The sequence below is a fragment of the Bidens hawaiensis genome, unplaced genomic scaffold, assembly GCF_021521415.1.
Source record: "Bidens hawaiensis isolate Kalapana, Puna unplaced genomic scaffold, B.hawaiensis_p1.1 tig00030904_1, whole genome shotgun sequence".
Taxonomy (NCBI): domain Eukaryota; kingdom Viridiplantae; phylum Streptophyta; class Magnoliopsida; order Asterales; family Asteraceae; genus Bidens; species Bidens hawaiensis.
Genome location: NW_027505199.1, coordinates 94,844 through 117,615, shown reverse-complemented (window position 1 = coordinate 117,615; position 22,772 = coordinate 94,844). Strand labels below are relative to the sequence as shown.

The window sequence follows — 22,772 nt, the reverse complement described above, 5'->3', positions numbered from 1 at the left end:
CTCGTTAGATATTTGATTTTGAGCTCTGGATCTTAAATTTATTATTATCGTATAATGTTGTTTTGATTTTGATTTTGATTTTGATTTTAGTATCGTGACATGCAAGTCCTCTAGGTTATGGTGTAACCAAAGTACAATTGTTCAACATATTCGGAGATAATGATGTTCGAAAACGAAGATATTACCATAATAGCTATCTTCCTTTCTTTTGTTAGTTAATTTTACCACTAGCAGTGGCTTAGTGAGTTCAATGGTTAATTATAATCCATCAAATTTCACTTGAATAGAACTTTAGTTGAATAAAATATGTTTTGCTACTACCTAAGAGGGTACGCATCAAATCAATATATATATAAAAGTACGTTTTTAAATAAAATAAGTTCAAACATGAGGTTACAATTCATGATTCGAGCTCGAGCTTCGTATATCGGTTATCTGAAAATCAAACTCTTTTAAAAGCAAGCCCAAACATAAAAAGATGAGCAATATTAATTAAGGGGTGTAAGTGCAAATATATAAAAAAAAAAACATCCAACCAACCACATAATAATATCATATGTATGTAAACCGCATAAAACTAAAGTGGAAAGATATGATATATGATATGATGGCATTGGCTCCTTGTTTCAATTTCAAACCGCTGCCATTGCCACATTCACGGCGGTTCTCCTCCGCCATCGTACAGCCGGATTCTTCATCTACTTCATTATCATCTTCTCCGGTCACCTACCGTCCTGCTGTCATTCTGCCCGTAAGTTCAACCCACCAATAGAAATTGATTATTATTATTATTATTATTATTATTATTATTATTAACAACAATTTTATGACCATTAACTAGGCCTGGAAATTTTAACCAAGTCCGGGCCGGCATTAAATACGCATAACCGACGCGCATTACGTGGCGCTTGTGTAAGCGGCACTGGGATACGCGTAACAAGTGCCAAAAAACATAAGCAAAGCTGACATTTATAGTAAGTTATAAAAAAAACATTTTTCAAACTAACTTGTTTTTTACCCGAAACCCGTTCCGACCCGGACCAAATTAACCCGTTCGGAATCGACCCGGTGCTGAAAACCAGAAGCAAAGCTGAAATTTATAGTAAGTTTAAAATAAAAAAATAAATTAAAAAAAAAACATTTTTTCCAACTAACTTGTTTTGACCAGAAACCCGTTCCAACCCGGACCAAATTAACACTTTTTTGATCGACCCATTCGGAACCGTGACCCGACCCCACCCGACCCATTAGTGGGTCCCGAAAGCCAGAAGCAAAAATGAAAGTTATGGTAACTTTTTTTTTAAAAAAAATACATTTTTAAAACTGACCTATTTTGACCCAAACCCCGTTCCGACCAGAACCTATTCTAACCCAAACCTGTACAGCTGTACCAACCCGGACCACATAAACCCTTTTTTGATCGACCGCTTCTGACTTGGGGCCCAACCCGCCCGACCTGACCCATGAGATTTGTATTAATAGTTACAACACTAAAATAGGTATTTCACCAGGTTTCAAGTTAAGATAATCACCAAAATGCAGTTAATGAATACGGTTATAAGTTTTATTAATATAATCTTGATTTTTATGATAGGGATTAGGGAATAATACAGGTGATTATCAGAAACTAGTTTTAACTCTAGAAGGATATGGTGTTTCAACTGTGGTTGCCAAAGTTTCAAGAATCGACTGGCTAAGAAACGCTGCGGGTTTGGTTGACCCTAATTACTGGCGAGGCACCCTCCAACCTCGGCCCGTTCTTGACTGGTAGGTTGGCTTTGCATAGTTTTTGAGCATTATGATTCAAGTTCCTGAACTAGTTGATTTCACACTTGAAGTTAAATGTACTATTGTGTGCAGGTACTTAAATCGGGTTGATGAGGCTGTCAATGAAGCTTTGAAACAATCTCAAGGTTAGAAAATGAGCTAGTGCCATAGAAAAGTAGAAAACAATATACTTTATTGTTCCTCAACTTAATATATTGAAGTCAATTATCTTGTCAAAGTCACTAAACTAATTTTTTTTTTTGAAATGTAAAGTAATTTATTATGTTAAATCTCTAAATTTAGGTGTGTAAAGGAACCAAACGCTCACTGAACCTTTCATGAACTGTTAAGCGTGAAGTTCAGCTAACTTCATTTATTTTTGTTCGCTTAAGTGCATTTCTGTTCTGTCGTTACATTTCTTTTAGTTCGTTTGTTTACGTTCGTTAATATGTTCATTTAAATACTTTAAGCCCATTACAATTTACTCTAGCTTTAATAACTTTTTAGGCCAAAATTGTTCGCATTTACTTTTAACGAACGAATGGACCCAAAGGAGCATGAGCACGTTCATTTTTTTAACAAACGAACGCGAACAAGAAAACTCTGGTCGTTTAACTGTTCGTGTACTACCATTTGTTTGGTTGAAGTTAAATAAACGAACGCGGACATGCTTCGTTCGTGTTTGTTCTATTCTTTTACAGGTACGTAATTTTTTTTATATAAATAATGGCTTTTGAACTTTTAAAATGGTCACTTCGCAGGCGGTTCGTTGTCCATAATCGGACACTCTGCAGGAGGTTGGTTGGCTCGGGTGTATATGGAAGAGTTCACCGAGGCGAGTAATAACATTTCCTTGCTTCTAACTCTAGGATCGCCTCTTCAGTATGTAATTACCAAATGCTTTAAACATTGCTTCAATTCAAGATATAAAGTTTAAACCCTTTTTTTTCATTTCTGATGTTAATATTTAGGCCACCACCAAAAGGGTTGCCTGGAGTTATTGATCAAACAAGGGGTCTGTTGGATTATGTTGAGAAAAACTGCAAGAAAGCTGTTTATACTCCAGAATTAAGATACGTATGCATCGCAGGCAGGTATACTGTGATAATGTTTTTGTCAAGAATTAAAGGGTATTTTAGACATTTCAATAGTTTTGGTTCCGGTTTTGAGCAACTTGCAGGTACATCTATGGCAGTCGTTTATTTGGTAACTCAGATCCTGCAACAACTGTACCAGTTACAAGCGAGTCAGGAACTTTAGTATCAACAGGTGCTACGTTTCGCACCCGCTTTGTTGGTCAGGGATACAAACAGGTATTTTTTTTTCTTTTTTCTTTTTAATCCAACCAACCCGTCCGGTCAACCCATTTCTTGAATCGGACGGGTTGGGTTGACCCTATAACACCTTGTCTTTATATTTCTTTATGGACACTTGTAGTAGTTTAGTGGGTTCTTTATGAACAAACTTAAAAAACAAGTCAGAATTGCCACCAACAGCAACAGTTAGAAGTAACATTTTTTAACCTAAGGTATAACAAAACATTATGTTTTCACAGGTATGTGGGCAAGCAGATGTATGGGGTGATGGAGTCGTCCCCGAAGTATCAGCCCATCTCGAGGTAGCTTTAAACATTAGCTTCGACGGGGTGTACCATTCACCAGTCGGTTCAGATGACAAATCAAGACCATGGTATGGCTCACCGCCCATAGTCGAGCAATGGGTGCACCACCTTCTTAACTAGCCACTTATGCATATAATACATCACAAAAAAAGACCATATGTAAAGCGGTAAAACCATAATATATCAATAGCAAGAAAACATCATTCACCAAAACATGCTTTCGTTTCCAATGCTTACAAGTGTTTAATCATCAGCATCCATTTCAAAAGATTGCAAGTTCCTAGATCAAAAGAGCAATATCAACATTCAACAACAACCTGCCTAAATGTCATAATCAGTAATCAAGTAGTCTTCACAAAATGTGGAGCAAGCAGTTTGGCAACCTCTAGAAACCCTACACTTTCTTTCCCATCAAATATTGTCTTGAGCTTCTCATCACATATTATCTCTTTCTTGTTCATCGGATTCTGCAATTAAACCGATTTCATCATAACCTTAGGGGCTAATAATATCAAACCACAATCAAACGCCATAGACTATAAACAGAGTTTAAGATCAACTAATATGAACATATTTGATCACAAACTTAAGGTTAAAATGCATGAAAACACATCACATAACTAGAGGTGCAAACAAGTTGAGCCGCTTGCGAGCTACTCGAGCTCGTAGCGATAAGAAGCTCGAAACAAGCCAAGCTTTTTCGAGCCCAGGCCTCAAATAAAGCTCATTTAGTAATCCAGCCCGAACTCAAGCTTGCATGGGAAGCTCGTTTAGGCTCGTCAAACCTTAACGAGTGTTCTGTGTTTCTCAGTTTTACCTCTTTAAGACTTCTAAGTACTAGAGCTCGAGTCGAGCTTAGGCTTGTTTAACATTTTTTCAAAATATATAAATATAACAAAAAAAACATATATAAATTAATTAATAACTCAAACGACCCGAGCCCAAGCTATAAAAAACAGCTAACGAGCCAAGCTCAAGCTCGAGTTCTCATAAGTCAAAACGAGTTGACTTCAAGCCAAGTCGAGCTAGACCTCGGCTCGTTTCATAACCTATAAACAGATTTTTGGATTCTAATTTACTTGTTTAGGATCAAAACATCGGAAATCAACTAATATGAAGACCTAAAACTAGATACGAAAAACCTAATATATTGCTAACAGATTTGATCATAAACTTAGAGCTAAAATGCATGAAAACACATAATCTATAAACAGATTTTTGGATTCTAATTTACTTGTCTAGGACAAAACATTAGGGATGAAATAATATGAAACCCTAAAACTGAACTTGAAAACTTTAAATACTTTAACAGCTGCATGAAAACCGGGTAAGACCCGCAAAACCTCAACTGATCAGGCCCGGTTATATTCGAATAGGGTCGGTTCTCAGGTCTTGAGAATACCATTAAACGGGTGGGTCCGGTACTCACCGGTCTGACCCATTAGCATAGCCTATAAACAGAGTTTAGGATCAAAACATTGGGGATCAAGTACTATGAAAAAAACCTAAAAATATTATTAACAGCTTTAATCATAAACTTAGGGTTAAAAACTTAAAATGCATGAAAACACATAACTAGGGGTGCAAACGAGCAGAGCCGCTTTTTCTAGATCGAGCCAAGCTAAGGCTTGTTTAAAGTATTTCTCAATAAATTTAAAAATAACAAAAAGAACGTATATAAATTAATTAATATATAATAAACGAGCCGAGCTCAAGCTTAAGAAAAGAGCCGAGCTCGAGTCCTTATAAGTCAAAACGAGTTAACCTCGAGCTCGGGCTCGTTTCATCATAACCGGTTAATAACATCAAAGCACAAATCAAACAGCATTATAAACCGGGCAAGACACTTGAGACCCGAACTGATCAGAATATCATCAACCGGGTCCGGGTCAAAACATTGGGGATTAACTAATATGAAACCCTAACCTATAATAATATTAATAATAATAATAACTTGCCTGAAGCTGATTGGACTTGATGTACTCCAAATCTTCTTAACGGCTTCAGTGCGAGCGGACTCAGAGACGCCGAGGAAGTGAGCTAGGGCTGGTGAAATGGGTAAGGGTTTCAGAATGCCGGCAGAAGAAGCCTTCTTCTCCGTTGGTTTCTTCACGGTGGTGCTCTTCTTCTTTAAGGCGGCGGCGGTGGTGGGTTTGGGTGTGGCGGTCTTTGCGGCGGCGAGTAGCATTCTGTAGCCATTGAAAACCCTAGCACTGGACGCCATTGTTGTGGATGTTTGTTTTCAGTGTTTCGGTCCTTAGCTTTTATACTTTTACTTATTATTATTATTATTATTATTATAGCAATTAACTAGCCCTTCAATATATATTATAAATTTATTTATTTAACTTTTATTTGTATTTATAAATAAAGTAAAGAATATTAGTTCAAATCTGGGTCAAAACATTTGTTTGCTTTATGTTATAGGGTTTCGACTCTTATAGCGCGCATGGCATCAGGAGAATCGGGAATCAGGGGTTATGTCATTCGAGAAAAGCCCTCCGAGGGTTTCGAACTCGGGTCGGCCGCAATTTTGTTTAAAATAGATTATATGGTTTAAACAATATAATCTATTTATGATTTTATGCCATTCGACGTTCTAATCAATATCATTTGGTTTAAAATTGATTGTATGTAAAATTTATGTTACGGTCGATGGATCTTAACAAACGTCTATATCACTTAGTCCATTTAGTTCATGTGAGATAAAACAATCTGAAGTAATGTGTGGGTCCCCCATGTTAGTTACATATAAATAATAAATGAGTTAGTCTCAATTTTGAAAATTTCTCACGAGTCTCAAGCTTGAAATAAACTAAGTTCAAGTCCTTTTAAGTTAAATGAGTTGAAGTCGAAGTTAGACGAGTTTGAGTCTGACTTTCGTTGATATTTTTACACCCCTAGTAAATAATTATAATCAATTAAATTATGTATATTAAAACTCAAGTTCGGGTGAGTACATGACATATAAACTAGATAAACTTCGATGAAGGTAAGTTGGAGCATATTATATATCTAGAGCTCAACCGTATCAAGTTACCTAGAATATCCAGATCTTTACAATCTGGATTTGTAAAGATCGAGAGACAACATAAAACATTTGAGTCTACTTCAAGATCTAAGACACGAACTACTATTATTGATTTCTTGATGCTTGTATGACCACAAGTCTTACCTCATAGAAAAACTTGCGACTATATCTTGTACTTGCTAATACTTCATGTGAAATATTAGGACATGCCTTATAGATTGTTCGTAAGGATATAGCTCATTTTTCTCACATATGGACCTAGTCACAAAGAATAATATGTACACTTCTATAGTCATAATTCCTAGGCCCTAGGCCCCTAGCTAACTTGCTTTGACCACGTCCTTAAAATATCTTTGACCTCTAATATTGTGCTCTCGTAAAACATTTTCTCAGTTGTTTGTTATTAAAAATCAAGTATATATAAAGTCTAAATGTATTATTAAATTATTCTTATATGAGCTTATTAACCTGTATTGGCTTAAACTCAGGGACAGATCTAACATAGGTTGAGATATACCACCTTTCAACTTTCTTAACGATGTACATTTTAATTAGTGCAAATTATTTATATTCTTCTCTCTATGTATCAGCTATCCTTGAACAAAATTATTTTAGTTCACACTACCCATCAACCTTTCTTCTTGATTCACTACTGCTAGAACTTGTGCATAATGACGTATTGTTCATAGCTCTCAGCTAGATTGGAGGGTTAGTTAAACCACTTTTAGTACTTCTTCAAATTTTTAATATGATTTGCGACAGAATATAGATGGTTGCAAACTTGCAACCGTAGTGCGACTGGTATTCATAACTCAATTTCAAATGATTAATTTTACCTTTTCTTTTGCAAAAGATTTTCCATCAAATATAGACGGTGGAAAAATCTGCAATCGTATTGCGACCGGTATACATAATTCAATTTTGATCAATTAGTTTTAACCTTTTTTAGATTGTGTTGCGGTTGAATTTTGACGGTTGCAAACTATGTTAAATGTTTTGCAACCGAATTTAGATCTTTACGACAATTTTATTCGTTCGCAAGTTCCATTTCGCAATTGCTTGGTTTATATCTTGCTTTGGAGTTTCGCCAAGTGCTTTGAGATATCTTTGACCTCTAGAATTATGCTCTTATTAAACCTTTTCCCTGCTGTTTGTTATATATTCATTTGACTCACCAGATTTTGATGGATTTTACTATGAAGACATGTTTTTCCACTTGACTTTATGTAATATAAATAGATAGATATGTAAAGACATATTTTATAAGATTGCAAATCATGATCACTTTTTTGTCCTCATGAAAACAGGTACCTTCTGACTATCAAATAATAAACAAACAACTTTTTAACTTCAAAATCAGTATAATTACAAGACATTGAATAAATAATATATGTACATATATATAGGATATTCCTAACTCATACATGAAAAAGAATATAATAGATAATCACATGCAAGGGAATAATCATCAACCATTGACCCAACCAAGTATGCAGTGTATAAGTCGTCCAAAATCAACTGCCATTAACTATCATTACTTGTGAGTGAAAAGAGGTTAATCACTAAACCCGCAGTTAGAGCGAAAATGGAAATTGCAGGACCATCACCAGTTGTTCCTTTTGTGATAGTGAATGTTCTTGCACTAATAATCTTCAGTCCCATGGTACAAAACATAGTCATGATTCCTATTTTATTGATACTAACCATATGCTTGCTTTCTTCGTTCTTTCCAACCCAAGATTCTTCGGCGAATTCATCATGTCAGTATCAAAGTGGATCTAGTCATGAGGGTGAGGGGGGTTTTGGATTTGGAGCTTTTCTTTTGATCATGATATTTCTTATTTTGTGTCAAGTCTTATGAGCTTGCGCTCGCTTGTCATGACCGCGTATCAGAGTAGTATGATAAGTGGTGTTTCTTGCATACAATCAAGAGTTTGCTACATCCAAAATGTGTTTGGCTAACAGCAGATTATATATGTGTTCATGATACTTATAATTTAATGCTCCTTTGTACTTGTAACTCGGTTCTTTGCCTAGAAAATGTATGTTACCAAATTTTCTTATTCATTGCATACTTACAATAAGGGAATGAATAAATAAATGAATGTTAATTATTTTACAACATCCTCTTATTTTATTTGTAAAAGGGTCTTTTTGGATATGAAGCTCTTATCTTTATACAGATTATTAACAAAGTTGGTGTGTTTGGTCTCCAAAGGCATTTCTTTACAAACACACAAGACCAAGTTGACTAGCTTAATTAGGTGAATGGATAATCCGCAAATCATCTAATCATTGAGTTTTTTGAGCTTACAACTAAAACATACACATACATTGTGTTTGTGTGTCTCATTTGTATGCATCATCATTGCATATATGTTGGTCAGCAAACACATAGTGAGATCATTACAAAATAACTAAATTATTGCGAGAAAAAACAAACTATCTAAATCATTGAACGTTTGATTAAAGGCTCATATATAAACATACGGACATTATGAATTACCTAAAAAAAGGTAACTATATACCTAATTTGTTCAGTTTTTGTACCGTTTACCTCAAGATGTGTAGGTTATATGTAAACGGACAATCAACTATATCCCTCCCATTAAAATATACATAACATATACATACACACACACACATACATGGATATATATGTGTGTGTGATATATATGTGTGTGTATGTATATATATTCAACTATCATATGTTGGTTTCACTCACCAAATTTGGAACATGAGAACAAGAGGGCCATCTCCTCTTGTGCCTTCTTTGATGGTTGGTGTCCTTACTCTAATCATATTTAGTTCTACCATTGAAAGCTTACAGGAAACCATTTAGTCACTAATTATAGGGGAAGAAGCATTAATGTTGTTTGTTCCTATCTCATTGTTACTGCTAATACACTTAATCTCAAGATTCCTCCCTACGAGTTACAATTCATATACATATCAGTCTAGTAGTGGCTCCGAGTTTCATTCAGACGGGTTCGGATGTGGATATTTACTCATGGCTGTGCTCTTCATCATCCTCTGCCATGTTTTCGCTTGAACTTAACTTGCTTTTAAATATGCTCACTACTAATAAACTTGGGCGGGTTGTTTTTTGTTATTTGTTTGCTAGCACGCAACTTGTGATTAATAGCTAGGGGGAATATGGTATTATTAATGTATGTGAACATGCTCACTTATAGTATTTAGGTTTATTCTCTTGTAGCTTACACTTTGTTTTCTTGTTTTATGTATGTTTGAGGTGTTGTCGCAAAAGAAAGAAAAGAAAAAAAAAAGGCAGCAGAGATGTGAACAAAAATAGGAACAAATATGAAATTTCGGCTACTTTCGCTACAAAACATAATGCCTTCACCAAGGCACTTTTCTGTCGAAAGCCCCATGGTGCAAGGGTGTCCCCGTACTCCCATCTAAAATTCATCGGTGATACGCTGTCCGAAAACATGGGGTGAGTAATGAGTTTACTGATGTATATTATCAACAAAATATATCGACAGCCTTTTCTGTCAGTTCACATGTTAATATCTATGACGAATCATCAACAGATTTCAACGTGTGCCTGGCCGCCTGCCTACAAATTTCTAAGCGATATTTTGTTTTTGTTTTTTGGACAGCTTACACACTCTCTTATTTAATTACTCATATAGTACACAGTATTGACAACATGAGACTTGAACCCCCACCTCTTTACCCATGAAGAAAGGATCACCGGCAGTCGGTATATATCGTTCCCTATATAGCAGCAGATCTTGTTCTAGGAAAAAATCCTCTTATTTGTAGTTCTTTTAGGTTAAGCCTCTAACTTAAGATAAAAAATGCATCAGTTCCTTCATCCCCCCTTAATTACCCTTGAGGCCTTGATCCAGATTAGCTCAAATACGTACGATGTATGGATAAAACAATTTGAGACACGTTTATTGTATTTTGGTTCTACATATTAACACATTTATTCTTGTAGCTAGGCTAATTTTGATCACATCAAATATATCCGATCAAATACTTCGCAAAATTACAGATGGTATATATGACTATATGTTTCAATCTTTAATATATTATTAAAATAGTAGTGTTACACACAATTTTTTTCACCATTTCTCAAATCAAATACAGAGGAAATATATAATCGGTTGTGGCCATGCGTGTTGTGATTTCTCAGAAGAAATGATCCGGTCCTCGTGCTATATAGACCAGTGGCTGATCTATATGTGGTGGGCGGCTAGGGGGTGTTCGGGATACGCCTAAACTTTTTTGACAAAGTGCAATTTCATGTATCGTATACCCCATAATTTTAAGATCCGTCATTTTCATATAACAAAACCTTTTATTAATAGGCAAAAGAAGAAGTTTTGGAACACCCTTGAATTTTCTTTTAGATCCGCCTAGACTCCTAGAGGATACGGAAGCGGAGGATCGAACACAAAGTTCAAAAACCCTAACAATACTAACGTTTTATTGATCATTAATTCATAGTTTCTTAGCAGGTTTGATTATGTTTAGTAAAATTTAAAAACAAAGACATTAATATTATATAAAATATGACATAGTACACAAATCTCTCATTTCATGCTAACACCAAATGAGTAGGGCAAACAACATTTATTACATGAAAACAACATAAATTCAACACAAGACACAATCAACTCTTCCTCCATGAATAATAGAGGCATCTCCAATCCATGAGCTTCAAGATTCAAGTGATTCTGGAAATATTAAAAAAGATTATAAACTTATTAATCCTCAATTTTCCAACAAATCAATTCGGCCACCTTGTTACAACCTTGCCAAGAAATTGTTAATCATCTCATTTATTAGTTGATAAAGATATATAATTTCATATGTGGCAAAAATAGTTGTGAAACTAATATGGTTTTGAATAAGTTTAATTCTTTAATATATAACTTAAAATATAAGAAAATCTAGTTGTTTTATTTTAATCTATTTTGACAAGTAAAAAGGTTATACTAATGGTTTTTTTATTTAACATGACCATTAACTTTGGCTAATATATGCATGTTCATATAGCTTAAAGGTCATATTCAATTACAAAAAGATACTAGTAACTTACTTAGTGCAATCAACGCTAGTTGAGATTGTGAAGCCCAAACTGATCCCACAATTTCCCGGAAGTGATTTAGCTAGCGCGGGATTTGGGTTTATACTTCCTGAAAGCTTCTGGAGGCAAGTACAAGCCGCTCGTTTATCGTTAGTGGCGGTCGTGGCAGCCACGAGAGCTTTAGCACCAGAACAACAAGGAGGTGGGGGCATCCCGCTCCCACTTTTGAGGTAATTCACACACGGCTGTAAGTCCTGGATGACCGTACTACAAGATATAGCAGCGTCAGAGGAAGGTACGGACAGTATAAGTAGTGAAAAGATTGTGATCACTAGCAAGAGTGATACTTTGGAAGAACCCTTCATGATGAAACGGTGTTCAAGTGATTGTGATTTACTTTTGGTGGATTTGTGGTGCTTTTTTATAGGAGAAGTTGAAGTATGTTACCATTGAGAAATATTTATTTTATAGGTTAAGTATGTTAGTGATTGAGTGCAAGTAAAATGGAAATGTTTTTCCAAACTCTTGGGTTTCTTATTCATGTTCTTATAGTCAAACAAGCATAGACAAGTATACATATATAAATACTAATTAACAATGAATATGTGGATGATCTTATGGTTAAGGTTTGGGATTTTACGGTCTCAGGTTCAAAACCTGATACCAGTTGCACGCTCACTCACACAAATGAAGTGATATATGTGAGGTGACTCGATTGGCAATTCAATACGTAAAATTTGGAGTGAACCTATAAGGCTATAAACGATCTCACGGAAGTAAAACGGCTTTTCGATCATGTAGTATTGTTATATATACTTACTAAAATATATGTAGAAGTTAATGATTGTTAATATGAAAGAACATACAAATTCAATGCCGGTAAACATCTTGAATTAGGGGTATTAACTTGTTTTAGAAGACTTACAACTCACTTGGCTTCAAAATGGATATCTCAACAACTTGTCGTATTATACTATAAAATAACACTGACTTTTCATGTTATAAAATTTGAGTTGTATTTAGGTTTTCGGTTTTTTTTTTGTCATTGTCTATTCAAACACCCATTTTGCTATTTATACATACTTTTTACATACAATTTCTCTTTTGCACACACCCTCTCTAAAACCCTTGTGGGTGTATGAATAGCAGTTTCCCTTTATTTGTTCATCAAAGCCTTTTGTATAATCAAATGTGGCATGCCTTTTATATAAAAAATTTGCCAAATTTTTTTCTATCTACAGACTCAAAATTTTGCCAAATATTTATGTAAACTTTTGCCAGTTTTTTGTCTAAAAGTTATATTTAACATGTAGTTGAAAAGATGCATGTGTGCAAAATGTATAATAAACTAGAATGCACACTGGATAAGCATTGTAAAGTGTCATTGTGTCAACTTTTCCGAGGGCTTTTCAATTAGTCTATACGGTATGGGGCTCTCAAGGGGGTGGCCTACGTGGCACCCGTGAGACCATTTAAACCCCCCCCCCTCCCCGGTCACGTGTGATGGGATGCAAATGAGGAGGGTCACACGGGTCATTTACCACTTCATCCAATCAGGTTTTGATGTGTTATATGTTTGTGAGTAGGTTTCAGATTACGGTGGTGGGATAGCAAGAAGGGGTCTTCCTAGGATTTTAACATATCTGTATAGTACTGCAGATGATCCGGTTTATGAGCGGTTAGATGTTGGATCCACGGGTGTGGTAACAATGGCGGGTTAAGGATATAGGTTACCCATTAGCCAGCTGTTGTATGGTTGGTATTTTGGAGGGGATTTGCAAATTATCTCCATGGAAGGCTATGGTTGGTTATAGTCTTCGTTGGTATAGATAATGAACGTGTGTTGTGTTGTTTTGTGTTGCAGGAACAGGTGCGTATCTTCACTTGTCGCGTTTAGGAGACTCACAAGAACCGTTACCTTGATAATGCATGCTTTCGTGTTGATTAGAGAACATGTATAAACGCGTGTTTAGATGTAAATATTTAGGGTTTGAATGTAATAGAGCAAGAAAAACATGACATAACTCCAAAAATGCATCATGGTGTTTAATATATCACATTCATATAGCTAATCTTAACTTGTTTGATAAATAGGGTATATAAGCAGTGTTCAAGTTGTACTAAAACTAAGCCAATCAACCCAAACTTTACAAGGGCAGCACAAAACCATCAATAACCACAAATATGTTTACAACTCTATTTATTTATACCTGTTTAAATTCAATTATTAACACCCAATTATAAAAGAAAAACAAAAATCACTAGTGGCAAAACTTAAACTTTTATTAAAATATGAAGTTGTATAGTTTTAACCAACCACAAAATTTCATTTCATTATCAAACCAAAAGTCCAACCTACCTCAAAGAAGCCTTGAGCAACATAAAACAAAAACAATAATAAGATTGCATTGATCAATCAGCAGCCATAAAGGGATCTGTCTCTCCAAGATCTGCAACCAGAGGCTTCAAACTACTTACAACCTCTTTTTCTGTTGAAAAGTAAGTCGGGAACGGAAGCGTTGATATATCGGGTTTCTTGTACAATGCATCTTTTAGGAATACGAAATCCCCTTTGTTCCCCGGTACCTATAATAAACCAATACAACAAACAAAATGTGAGCATATAATAACTTGATAAAATATATAGATCCAAATCAAGAATCATACTTGGCCTCTAACCCAAATCAAGTTCCTTGCAGGGTCTATCTTGTATACCCACACATTTTTAACTGTCATCTGCTGCCCGCCCATATGACCGGGCATCTTTTTGCCTTTGAATATCTGATTCAGAAATGAATGTTGTAAGAAAATAACTAATGGAAAATGAGCACACGTATAATAATAATAACAACATACCTTACCCGGAGCATCTCTCTGACCTGTAGAACCAGCACCTCGATGCGACAATGATGTTCCGTGAGATGCGGGTTGTCCAGGGAATTTCCATCTTTTCATCACACCCTGAGTTGGCATATAAATATCATACAAGATGACCAAACATATGTATGTACATTAAAAAATAACATGATTTAAGTTTATATATAATAATTACCTCAAAACCTTTTCCTTTAGTGATTCCAGTAACATCAAGGAATTGGCCAGGAAGGAAATGACGGACGGTGATCTGAGTGCCAAGTGGCAGTAGCGCGTCCTGGGTTACAGGGAACTCTCTTAACTTCCTCTTCAAAGGAACACCTTGTGCTCTAAAGTGTCCTACTTCTGGCTTTGTTAAGTGTTTCTCCTTTTTATGCCCACAACCAATCTGATTAACAAAAAACGCAACATATTGTCTTTACTGCAACATCGCATACATAGTCATTCCCAATGCACAAATAGCATAATAATAATAATAATAATAATGATGATGATGATAAATAATGAGACCTGTAGAGCGGTGATTCCTTCTTTGTCGGGTGTTTTAACTTGGGAGACAATATTGTGATCGCACCAAAGAACAGTAATGGGAACCCTAGCTCCCCATTTATCCCAAAGCGCCGTCATTCCACATTTCACAGCGATAAGTCCGGTCCGTTTCGAATGCAGCATCGGAACTGAAGGTTCTCAAATAGAACAACTGATTGGCAGCTATTGAAACTGAAACTGAAACGGTGGTGGTTCTATTAGCTGCTGAGGATATTATGTTACTACGGAAGAGGTGGGATATCAAACCTCCGGCGGCCATGATTCAATTCAATTTGAAGGTGTGATTAGATGATCAGGAGGTGCTTAATCTTAATATTAATATTACATGCACTGATGCACAGATTAGCAAAACTACTAGCCCACTAAACGAGCCACGAATTTTTTTTTTTTTTTGAACGACCAACTAAGTAACGCCGGGTACTCCGTACGTGGCCCTCATTTGCTAAAGGTAGCCCGAGCCGGCCAATAGTCCGGACAGACGAAGCTCCTAGCGGTCCACCTATTGAGGGATTCACCGGATAAAACCCAATCCCTACGCCCGCTAAATGGCACGACAGCGAGGAGCCGGTAAAACCGGGTGAGATCAGGACTCAAACTATGGCAAGTCAGGGTCATCCCTCATATCTCACGTATAAATTGTTTTGTTTGACGATAAGAAGCTTGTTTATTTCTTTAAACAAACACATATATCAAAACTAGTCATTTATGTTTTTTTTCACGTTTTTCAGTTGTCATTTATGTTTCAAAACCCACTCACGTTATGAGATTTGACGCTAATCCAGTTAATTTTTCAAGTTAAATTTAATCATGTGCAACTAAAAATACATACAACTATACCATATATAAATAAATATTAGTGAGTATGTGGATAATCTTACCTTAAGGCTTAGGATTTTACGGTCTCATATTCGAAACTTGATTTAAGGGGGTTTTCTCACATTGTTGGGTTTCGTCCTTCCTTGATGATGTTTTTAGGTAAATTAGGCCTGGAGCATTAGAATATGTATGGACGGTTGACATCCTGTTTCAAGAAGCTCGCTCGAGAACGTTGTTCAAAACAAGCTATGTGGATGATCTCTTACCGACTTTTTTTTAGATTTGTTACAATCTTGCCATCATACTTGTAAGAATTAAAATTATTAATTACTTGCAAATTCATCTTAGTTATTCAAATAAAATATTCAAGCCATTTCTAAAATGTCATATTTCACTATTTTCTTTCACATCTTAACTATCACATTGATCAATATTGTCACAAGTACATAATAACATTACTAATATAATCATTTAGAAATCAAGTATACACATAAAAGTTGCGTGCGCACACACACACATGAAGTGATATACGTGAGGCGACTTGATTGACAATAGGGATGAGCATGGTATCGGACCGGTACCGAGCGGTCCCGATTCCGAAAATCCCTAATTTTTGGTACCGGTCCCGGTACCGAAATATTCGGTTCGGTACCGGTACGGTACCGGAGGTAAAAAATTGGGAAATACCGGTACCGTACCGTACCGGTACCGGTACCGTACCGATCCCGAAACTTAAAACTTTCGTACCAATTCGGTACCGGTACCGGTACCAATCGGTACCGGTCCCAATTTTGCTCATCCCTAATTGACAATTCTATACGTAAAATTTGCACTTAACCTATAAACGATCTCACGGAAGTAAAACGGATTTTCGATCATGTAGTATTAGTTATATATACTTGCTAGTTATACATATACAGAAACCCCAAACGTGTTGAATATGTAGAAGTGGATGATTGTTAATATGAACAAACAAACAACACAAATTCAATACCAGTAAACATCTTGAATTAGTGGCATTAACTTGTTTTAGAAGGCTTACAACTCACTTGCTACAAAATGGATATCTCAACGACTTATTGTATTATACAATTTAATAAATTGGTTTTAAAGGTTATAAAATTTGAGTTGTATTTAGGTTTTCAGCATTTTTCTTTTCTAATCAAAATTTTTTGTATAATCAAATGTGACGTGTCTTTTATTTTGAGTTGTTTTTTATTTATTTAAAGAAATTGTTTACTCCTTTAATAATACAAATTAATTACAAGTAAAAAAGAAATGTTTTATTTATCATGCAGCACGCACGTGTGCATTGTATTGTATATAATAAAACTAGAATGCATCCTAGAAAAACATTATAAAGTGTCAAACTTTTATAACCCGGTTTAAATTTGGGGATAAGACGTGAATAGATTATTTTCTTGTAGTAGTTTAGAAGTAAGAAGTAGATGGATGTTTGAGTCGTCAATTAAATAAAAATAATTGTCAAACTTTTCCAAACACCTTTCCAAGGCATAGGGTATATTTATTTTCGTTAAAATTTTAAAACAATGGATTTTCAAGGGAAATTTTAAAATGTTTTGCCATCATTTCAATAGCAGGCTTTCAAAACCTTTTGTTAAAAGTTTAAAAACTTCCAAGGGATTTTTGAAGCCATTTATGTTGGATTTCCATCTTAAAACATCCACAGAAACATATAAAAAAATGTATAACCGGTTTACCGGTTACAGCTCGATCCAAATCAGTTCCTATAGGTTTGAATAATTCCCTTCATAAACCGGTTTGTAGCCCGTCCCATTTGAGCAAAATTGGCTAACCCAAAGCGGTTTGGGGCCATAACCCGATATGTCCATCTCTAGAGCCAAGTAGAGGTGTACATAAAAACCGGTAAGCCGGAAACCGAACCGGACCGGTTTGTTTCAAAAAACAGGTTTCTGCCAAACCTGCGGTCCGTATAGAGGTTTGGTTATTGCACAGTTTAACCGGTTTTAAAACCGAACCGGTTCGATCAGTTCAAGTAGTTCTATGCTAAAGCCGGTTTCTAAACCGAACTAGTTTGAGTCAAACTGGTTTCAAACAAGTAAAAACCAAACCGGTTTGGTTTGTTAAAAAAACGGTTTTATACACCTCTAGAGTCTAGAGACAATAAGATGGTTTTCATGTGCTTAGAAAGAAGATGAGAAGTGGGTTGGGCTTGGAAGCAAGAATTGGGCTGGGAATGTTGCTGTAAATTAGAGTGGTGGGCTTCAAAATATGGGAAAATTCCCTCAAAAGATCCTTTTAAAGAGAGAGAAAATAATCCAAAAATATTCAATTTTCTTAAAATGACCCAAGGAATTTGTACCGAGCCGACACCTTAAAAATCGTTCCGACGAGATTGCTGGATCTATTAAAAGGTGACACGTAGCAAAAAGCTGACACACCCGTGGTTTCTGACCAGATTTTATAATTAAATCACTTTTTAAAAACCGTCTATCCAGACGGTTTTTTTATGTTTGGTTTCTGGCCCATTCATATTACTCCCTCCGTCCCATTATAAGTGTCATAATTTGACTTTTCAAGTCTTTCTTTTGTAACTTTGACCGTAAATATTTTTGTCCGTGTCATATAATACTTGATGAAAATTATATCAATGTAAAATACATTTAAAACCCAATCCATTCATATATTTTACATCAAGTATTATATAATACAAACAAAAATATTGTCGGTCAAAGTTAAACAAGAAAGACTTGAAAAATCAGACTATGACACTTATAATGGGACGGAGGGAGTATATTTTTCTTGAAAGTAGAACTTTTTGAATTTCGTCTTTCAATACGCATTTAGATTGAATTTGTTCCAAATGGTTCATATTCTCAAGTTTTCTTCTTAAAAATTTTAAAAGTTTTCTTCTTAAAATCCTATCGTCTCGACCGATAGGATTTTTCGTATTCCGTCTTGACCGACAAAGTATTTGATTATTCCGTCTCCTCTGACTATATTTGTAATTAAGTTTTATGTGACCCCACTTTTTTAAATTAAACTATTAATTAAAGACAATAAGTATTTATCTTCTTCATCTTCATGTTCTTCCATATTCATCTTCAAACTTCAAATATTTATCTAGTTAGTTTTCAATTAGGTTCCATATCTCCAATCGCACCGAAACCCAAAAACCATGGTTGCTAATCGAGGGTACACAAAAAAACCGATGTAGGATTTCAGTTAGTTTTTGGTTTTTGGCTAATTCGGTTAACGGTCGGTTATTGCTCACCCCTAGATAGGTTGGTACAGAGGCGGAACCACAAGGGGGTCAGGAGAGTCCGTTGACCCTCCGGCCGGCCGGAATTTATTTTTACAGGGTAACTAAGATCGATATGCTTTTAATAGTCTTACCCTTTAAGTATTCCTTTTAGAGTAGTAGAACTGAGAAAAGAAAGAAAACAATCTGAACAAATTTTTAGGTGTTAGAAGACGAAGTGAACTTGAATCACTGGTTATCTCTTTCGTGTGGATGATAAAGAAACAATAAATGCTTTTTACCACTTATTATTTATTATTGTGAGGTTGGTTTTTAACCACTCGTTGGCTATAACCCCTATGTTATTTTATGTCCATAATAAACTATTACTTTATTACTTTTTTCCTTAACTAAACTATTACTTTATTTATTAGCTACGTTATTAATTTAGTTATCACTTTCTTTATTAGCTACATTATTAATTTAGTTATCATTTGATATTATTAACTTTATTGAATTTTTCTAAATTTTCCAATACTTTTAATAAAATATATAATTAATGAATTAACTTTACTATTTACATGTTTAGATGTATTGAAGTTATTTAATTTTTTCTAGTTTGGTTTTCTAACCTTTTAACAAAATATATATAACTAGAACATTGTTTTGTTGTTCAGACTTTAGAGACATAATATTGGGATATTACAATAAAACCAACCCCAGCTAAACTTTTGTTAAAAATATATCGAAGATTATTAGCTACAGGGCTTTAGAGGTTTAGTTATAGTATAAAAAATAATATTTATGTTGTGACCCTCCAACTAATATGCTCTGGTTCCGCCACTGGGTTGGTATGCATAAAAGATTAGAGATAAGTTAAAAAAAGAACCTTTTGTATTTGGAACTATACCTACAGTTGACTAACACACACTGGCGAATTAATTAGTTGCTTGTGTTTCAAACTTCAAATATTTGAAGTTTGAAGATGAATATGGAAGAACATGAAGATGAAGAAGATAAATACTTATTATTTTTAATTAATAATTTTATTTAAAATGGTGGGGTCACATAAAACTTAATTACAAATATAGTCGGAGTAGAGGGAATAATCAAAGACTTTGTCGGTCAAGACGGAATACGAAAAACCTATCAGTCGAGACGATATTAAAACTTTTAAAACTTATAAAAGAAAACTTGAGAATATGAACTTCTTGGAACAAATTCAATCTAAATGCGTCTTGAAAGACGAAATTCAAAAAGTTCTACTCTAAAGAAAAATATAATATGAACGGACCAGACAACAAACATAAAAAAACAGTCTGGATAGACGGTTTTTAAAAGGTGATTTAACTATAAAATCTGGTCGGAAACCACGAGATTTTTAAAAATCTCGTCGGGTGTGTCAGCTTTTTGCCACGTGTCACCTTTTAATACATCCAGCAATCTCGTCGGAACGATTTTTAAGATGCCGGCTCAGTACAAATTCCTTGGGTCATTTTGAGAAAGTTGAATATTTTTAGATTATTTTTTTTTCTCTCTCTTTAAAAGGGTCTTTTAGGGAATTTTCCCTCAAAATATTAGCGGTCAACCATTGGTCGGAGACTGATGTTGGATCGGAGAGTGAGTGTCACTTGAACTAAACTAGTAAACTTTCAAGTAATTGTGTTTGTATTTTCCAGTGAATAATTATATACTCCAGTGGGTTCATTTTCATTAGTCTCCCCTTTGCCTCTCCTATTTTATATTTTTGTTGTATTTTTTTATTTGCTATCTAAGAAATAAATTGCAAGCATATGTGACATGTGTAAAAAGTCATACAAGACTCTCACCAAACTTGACAAATTTTAAGGCCTAATTTTCGTTTTTGTGTTACACCAATTTTTTGTTAACTTTGAACACCAAATTTTTGTTATCTGAGGGACTTGAACTTAAGATATCCCAACTTTTTTCGTTTTTGCATTACACCCTTTTTTTTTACTTAATCAACCTTAAATACAACAATACACTTAAGGTTAAAAAAATAAAATAAAACAAAGAAAAGGTCCATTTGGACATGTTAATTGTTATTCTTGTATTGTGAATATTGTAAATGGGTTTGAGGGTCACACCATATGTTGATTGCATGGTTGTTAAATTGGATACACAAACTCACACGATGTCATAAGTTCATAACAAGCAAATTAAGGTTTACTGATTCTTGTGTGTGGTATTGTACATTGTTGGATATTGATGGAATGATGGGCCCTACCGTATATGTTAATTGGTAGATCGTACACAAAAAAGTTAACACCGTTAATATTTTTTTAACGGGGACCACTAAGAGCCAATCTTTTTTTTAATCAAATTTGGGACCATCAATTATGATAAATTCAGTTGAGATTATTATCAGCTAATAGTTTTTAATTGGATTATTATAAAATCCAATAAACCTAAAAAGAAAGATAGAAACTAATTTGTCATTTGATGTCGTTGGATAGAATGCAAAGGAAAATAAAGGTTTATTACCCCCCCCCCCCTTCTATAAATATCCATATTATGATGCCTAAATCCTAATGCCACATGGATTGTTCGAACTTTACAAGAACAAGAATCAATTTGTCAGTTGGTACACCCTTCCCATAAAACCAACGAAATGTATTCCGTCACTAACTATTGGTTTGACAATGGTTAGAAGTTCCTTCAGTAATCGGTCAGCGATTTATGATGGAGTACGGACCTTTCATTTTAATTTACATTTTTATTTTTTATTTTTTTGTGTAACTGTTTTACGTTGGAGATCGACGATAGCAATCCGTTAACATTAAACAGGTCGAACACGTCAACAAACCTCCATTTTAAACGATCAGTTGTAGGTGGAACAAACATGTACCTTTTGAATAATGATAAAAAGATTCTAAAAGAGAACAACTAATTAACTTCTAGATGTGAACCAATCACAATTAAGAAAACTGAGGGAGTATTTAACTGTTTTTCAGCGAAGCTACAATTAGTCTTATATATATATATATATATATATATAATGTGTTGAGGATATGGAATTTAATGATGTGTCACTTTCCTTTGCAAGGTAGACCAGACCAGACCAATTCATATATACAGAAAGTCATTAACTGAAAGGATGATTAATTTTAAATAGTCGTTTGGATTGCTTTATTCTGATCAAACCAAGAAAAAAGGAAGCCTGTACAAGTATATTGAAGTTGGTCCTCTACCAAGGGGACTTTGGCCAACAATAACAAGGAGTTGAATAAGGTTTTGTCTTTTTAAAGGGTGAGAGTTAAAAGTCCTGTAGTCGTCATAAAAAAAGGTGTACATTAAAAAAACGTCGTTGAATAAGGTTTTGGCCAACAGTAACAACGTCGTTTTACAATCAAAAGTTATAACTATCAAATCAATTACTATTTTAAAACTTCATAGCACCAAGTCACCAACCCACTCATCAAACAAGGTCCAATATTATGGCATCAAACGTCTTTATTCGAACATTGGTGGTAATGGTGTGTTCCCTTAACCTAAGGGTGAAGAGTCCGAATTATGTTGTGTGGAAGTTTTTGTGGCATTAGGGATAATTAATAGCAAATATTAGTCTATTTTTTTTACTTCTTTATTTTATCTTTTTTATTTCGTATAATTTTAATAATTTATTAATTCGTAAAATCCAATGTATTTCTGATATTAATATTCATGGAAATAATTATTAAACTTAAAGGAAAAAGAAGGTAGAACTAAAAGAGGCGACAAAGCCGAAGCCAAAGTCGTAGATGGTCGAAAACCGGTCACAAAAGACTCGGTTGCAAACTGGTAGTAAGAACAATCCATCCAAAAACAA

The 22,772-nt window shown here is 34.7% G+C and overlaps 2 protein-coding genes across 2 annotated transcripts; one reads left to right on the top strand and one right to left on the bottom strand.

The window, feature by feature from the left end:
* The first annotated feature begins 525 nt into the window (after positions 1-525).
* LOC143611387 (uncharacterized) lies at positions 526-3,508 on the top strand. The gene is made up of 7 exons (XM_077085598.1): positions 526-751; positions 1,595-1,767; positions 1,861-1,913; positions 2,529-2,649; positions 2,739-2,861; positions 2,948-3,080; positions 3,323-3,508. The coding sequence occupies exons 1-7, from the start codon at positions 557-559 to the stop codon at positions 3,506-3,508; spliced, it is 984 nt and encodes a 327-aa protein (XP_076941713.1). The 5' UTR covers positions 526-556.
* A 10,293-nt stretch (positions 3,509-13,801) lies between these two features.
* On the bottom strand, positions 13,802-15,027 carry LOC143611396 (large ribosomal subunit protein uL3m-like). Its single transcript, XM_077085605.1, has 5 exons — positions 14,866-15,027; positions 14,534-14,743; positions 14,338-14,442; positions 14,149-14,262; positions 13,802-14,067 (listed from the first exon to the last, which is right to left on the bottom strand). The coding sequence occupies exons 1-5, from the start codon at positions 15,025-15,027 to the stop codon at positions 13,894-13,896; spliced, it is 765 nt and encodes a 254-aa protein (XP_076941720.1). The 3' UTR covers positions 13,802-13,893.
* Between the last annotated feature and the right edge of the window lie 7,745 nt (positions 15,028-22,772).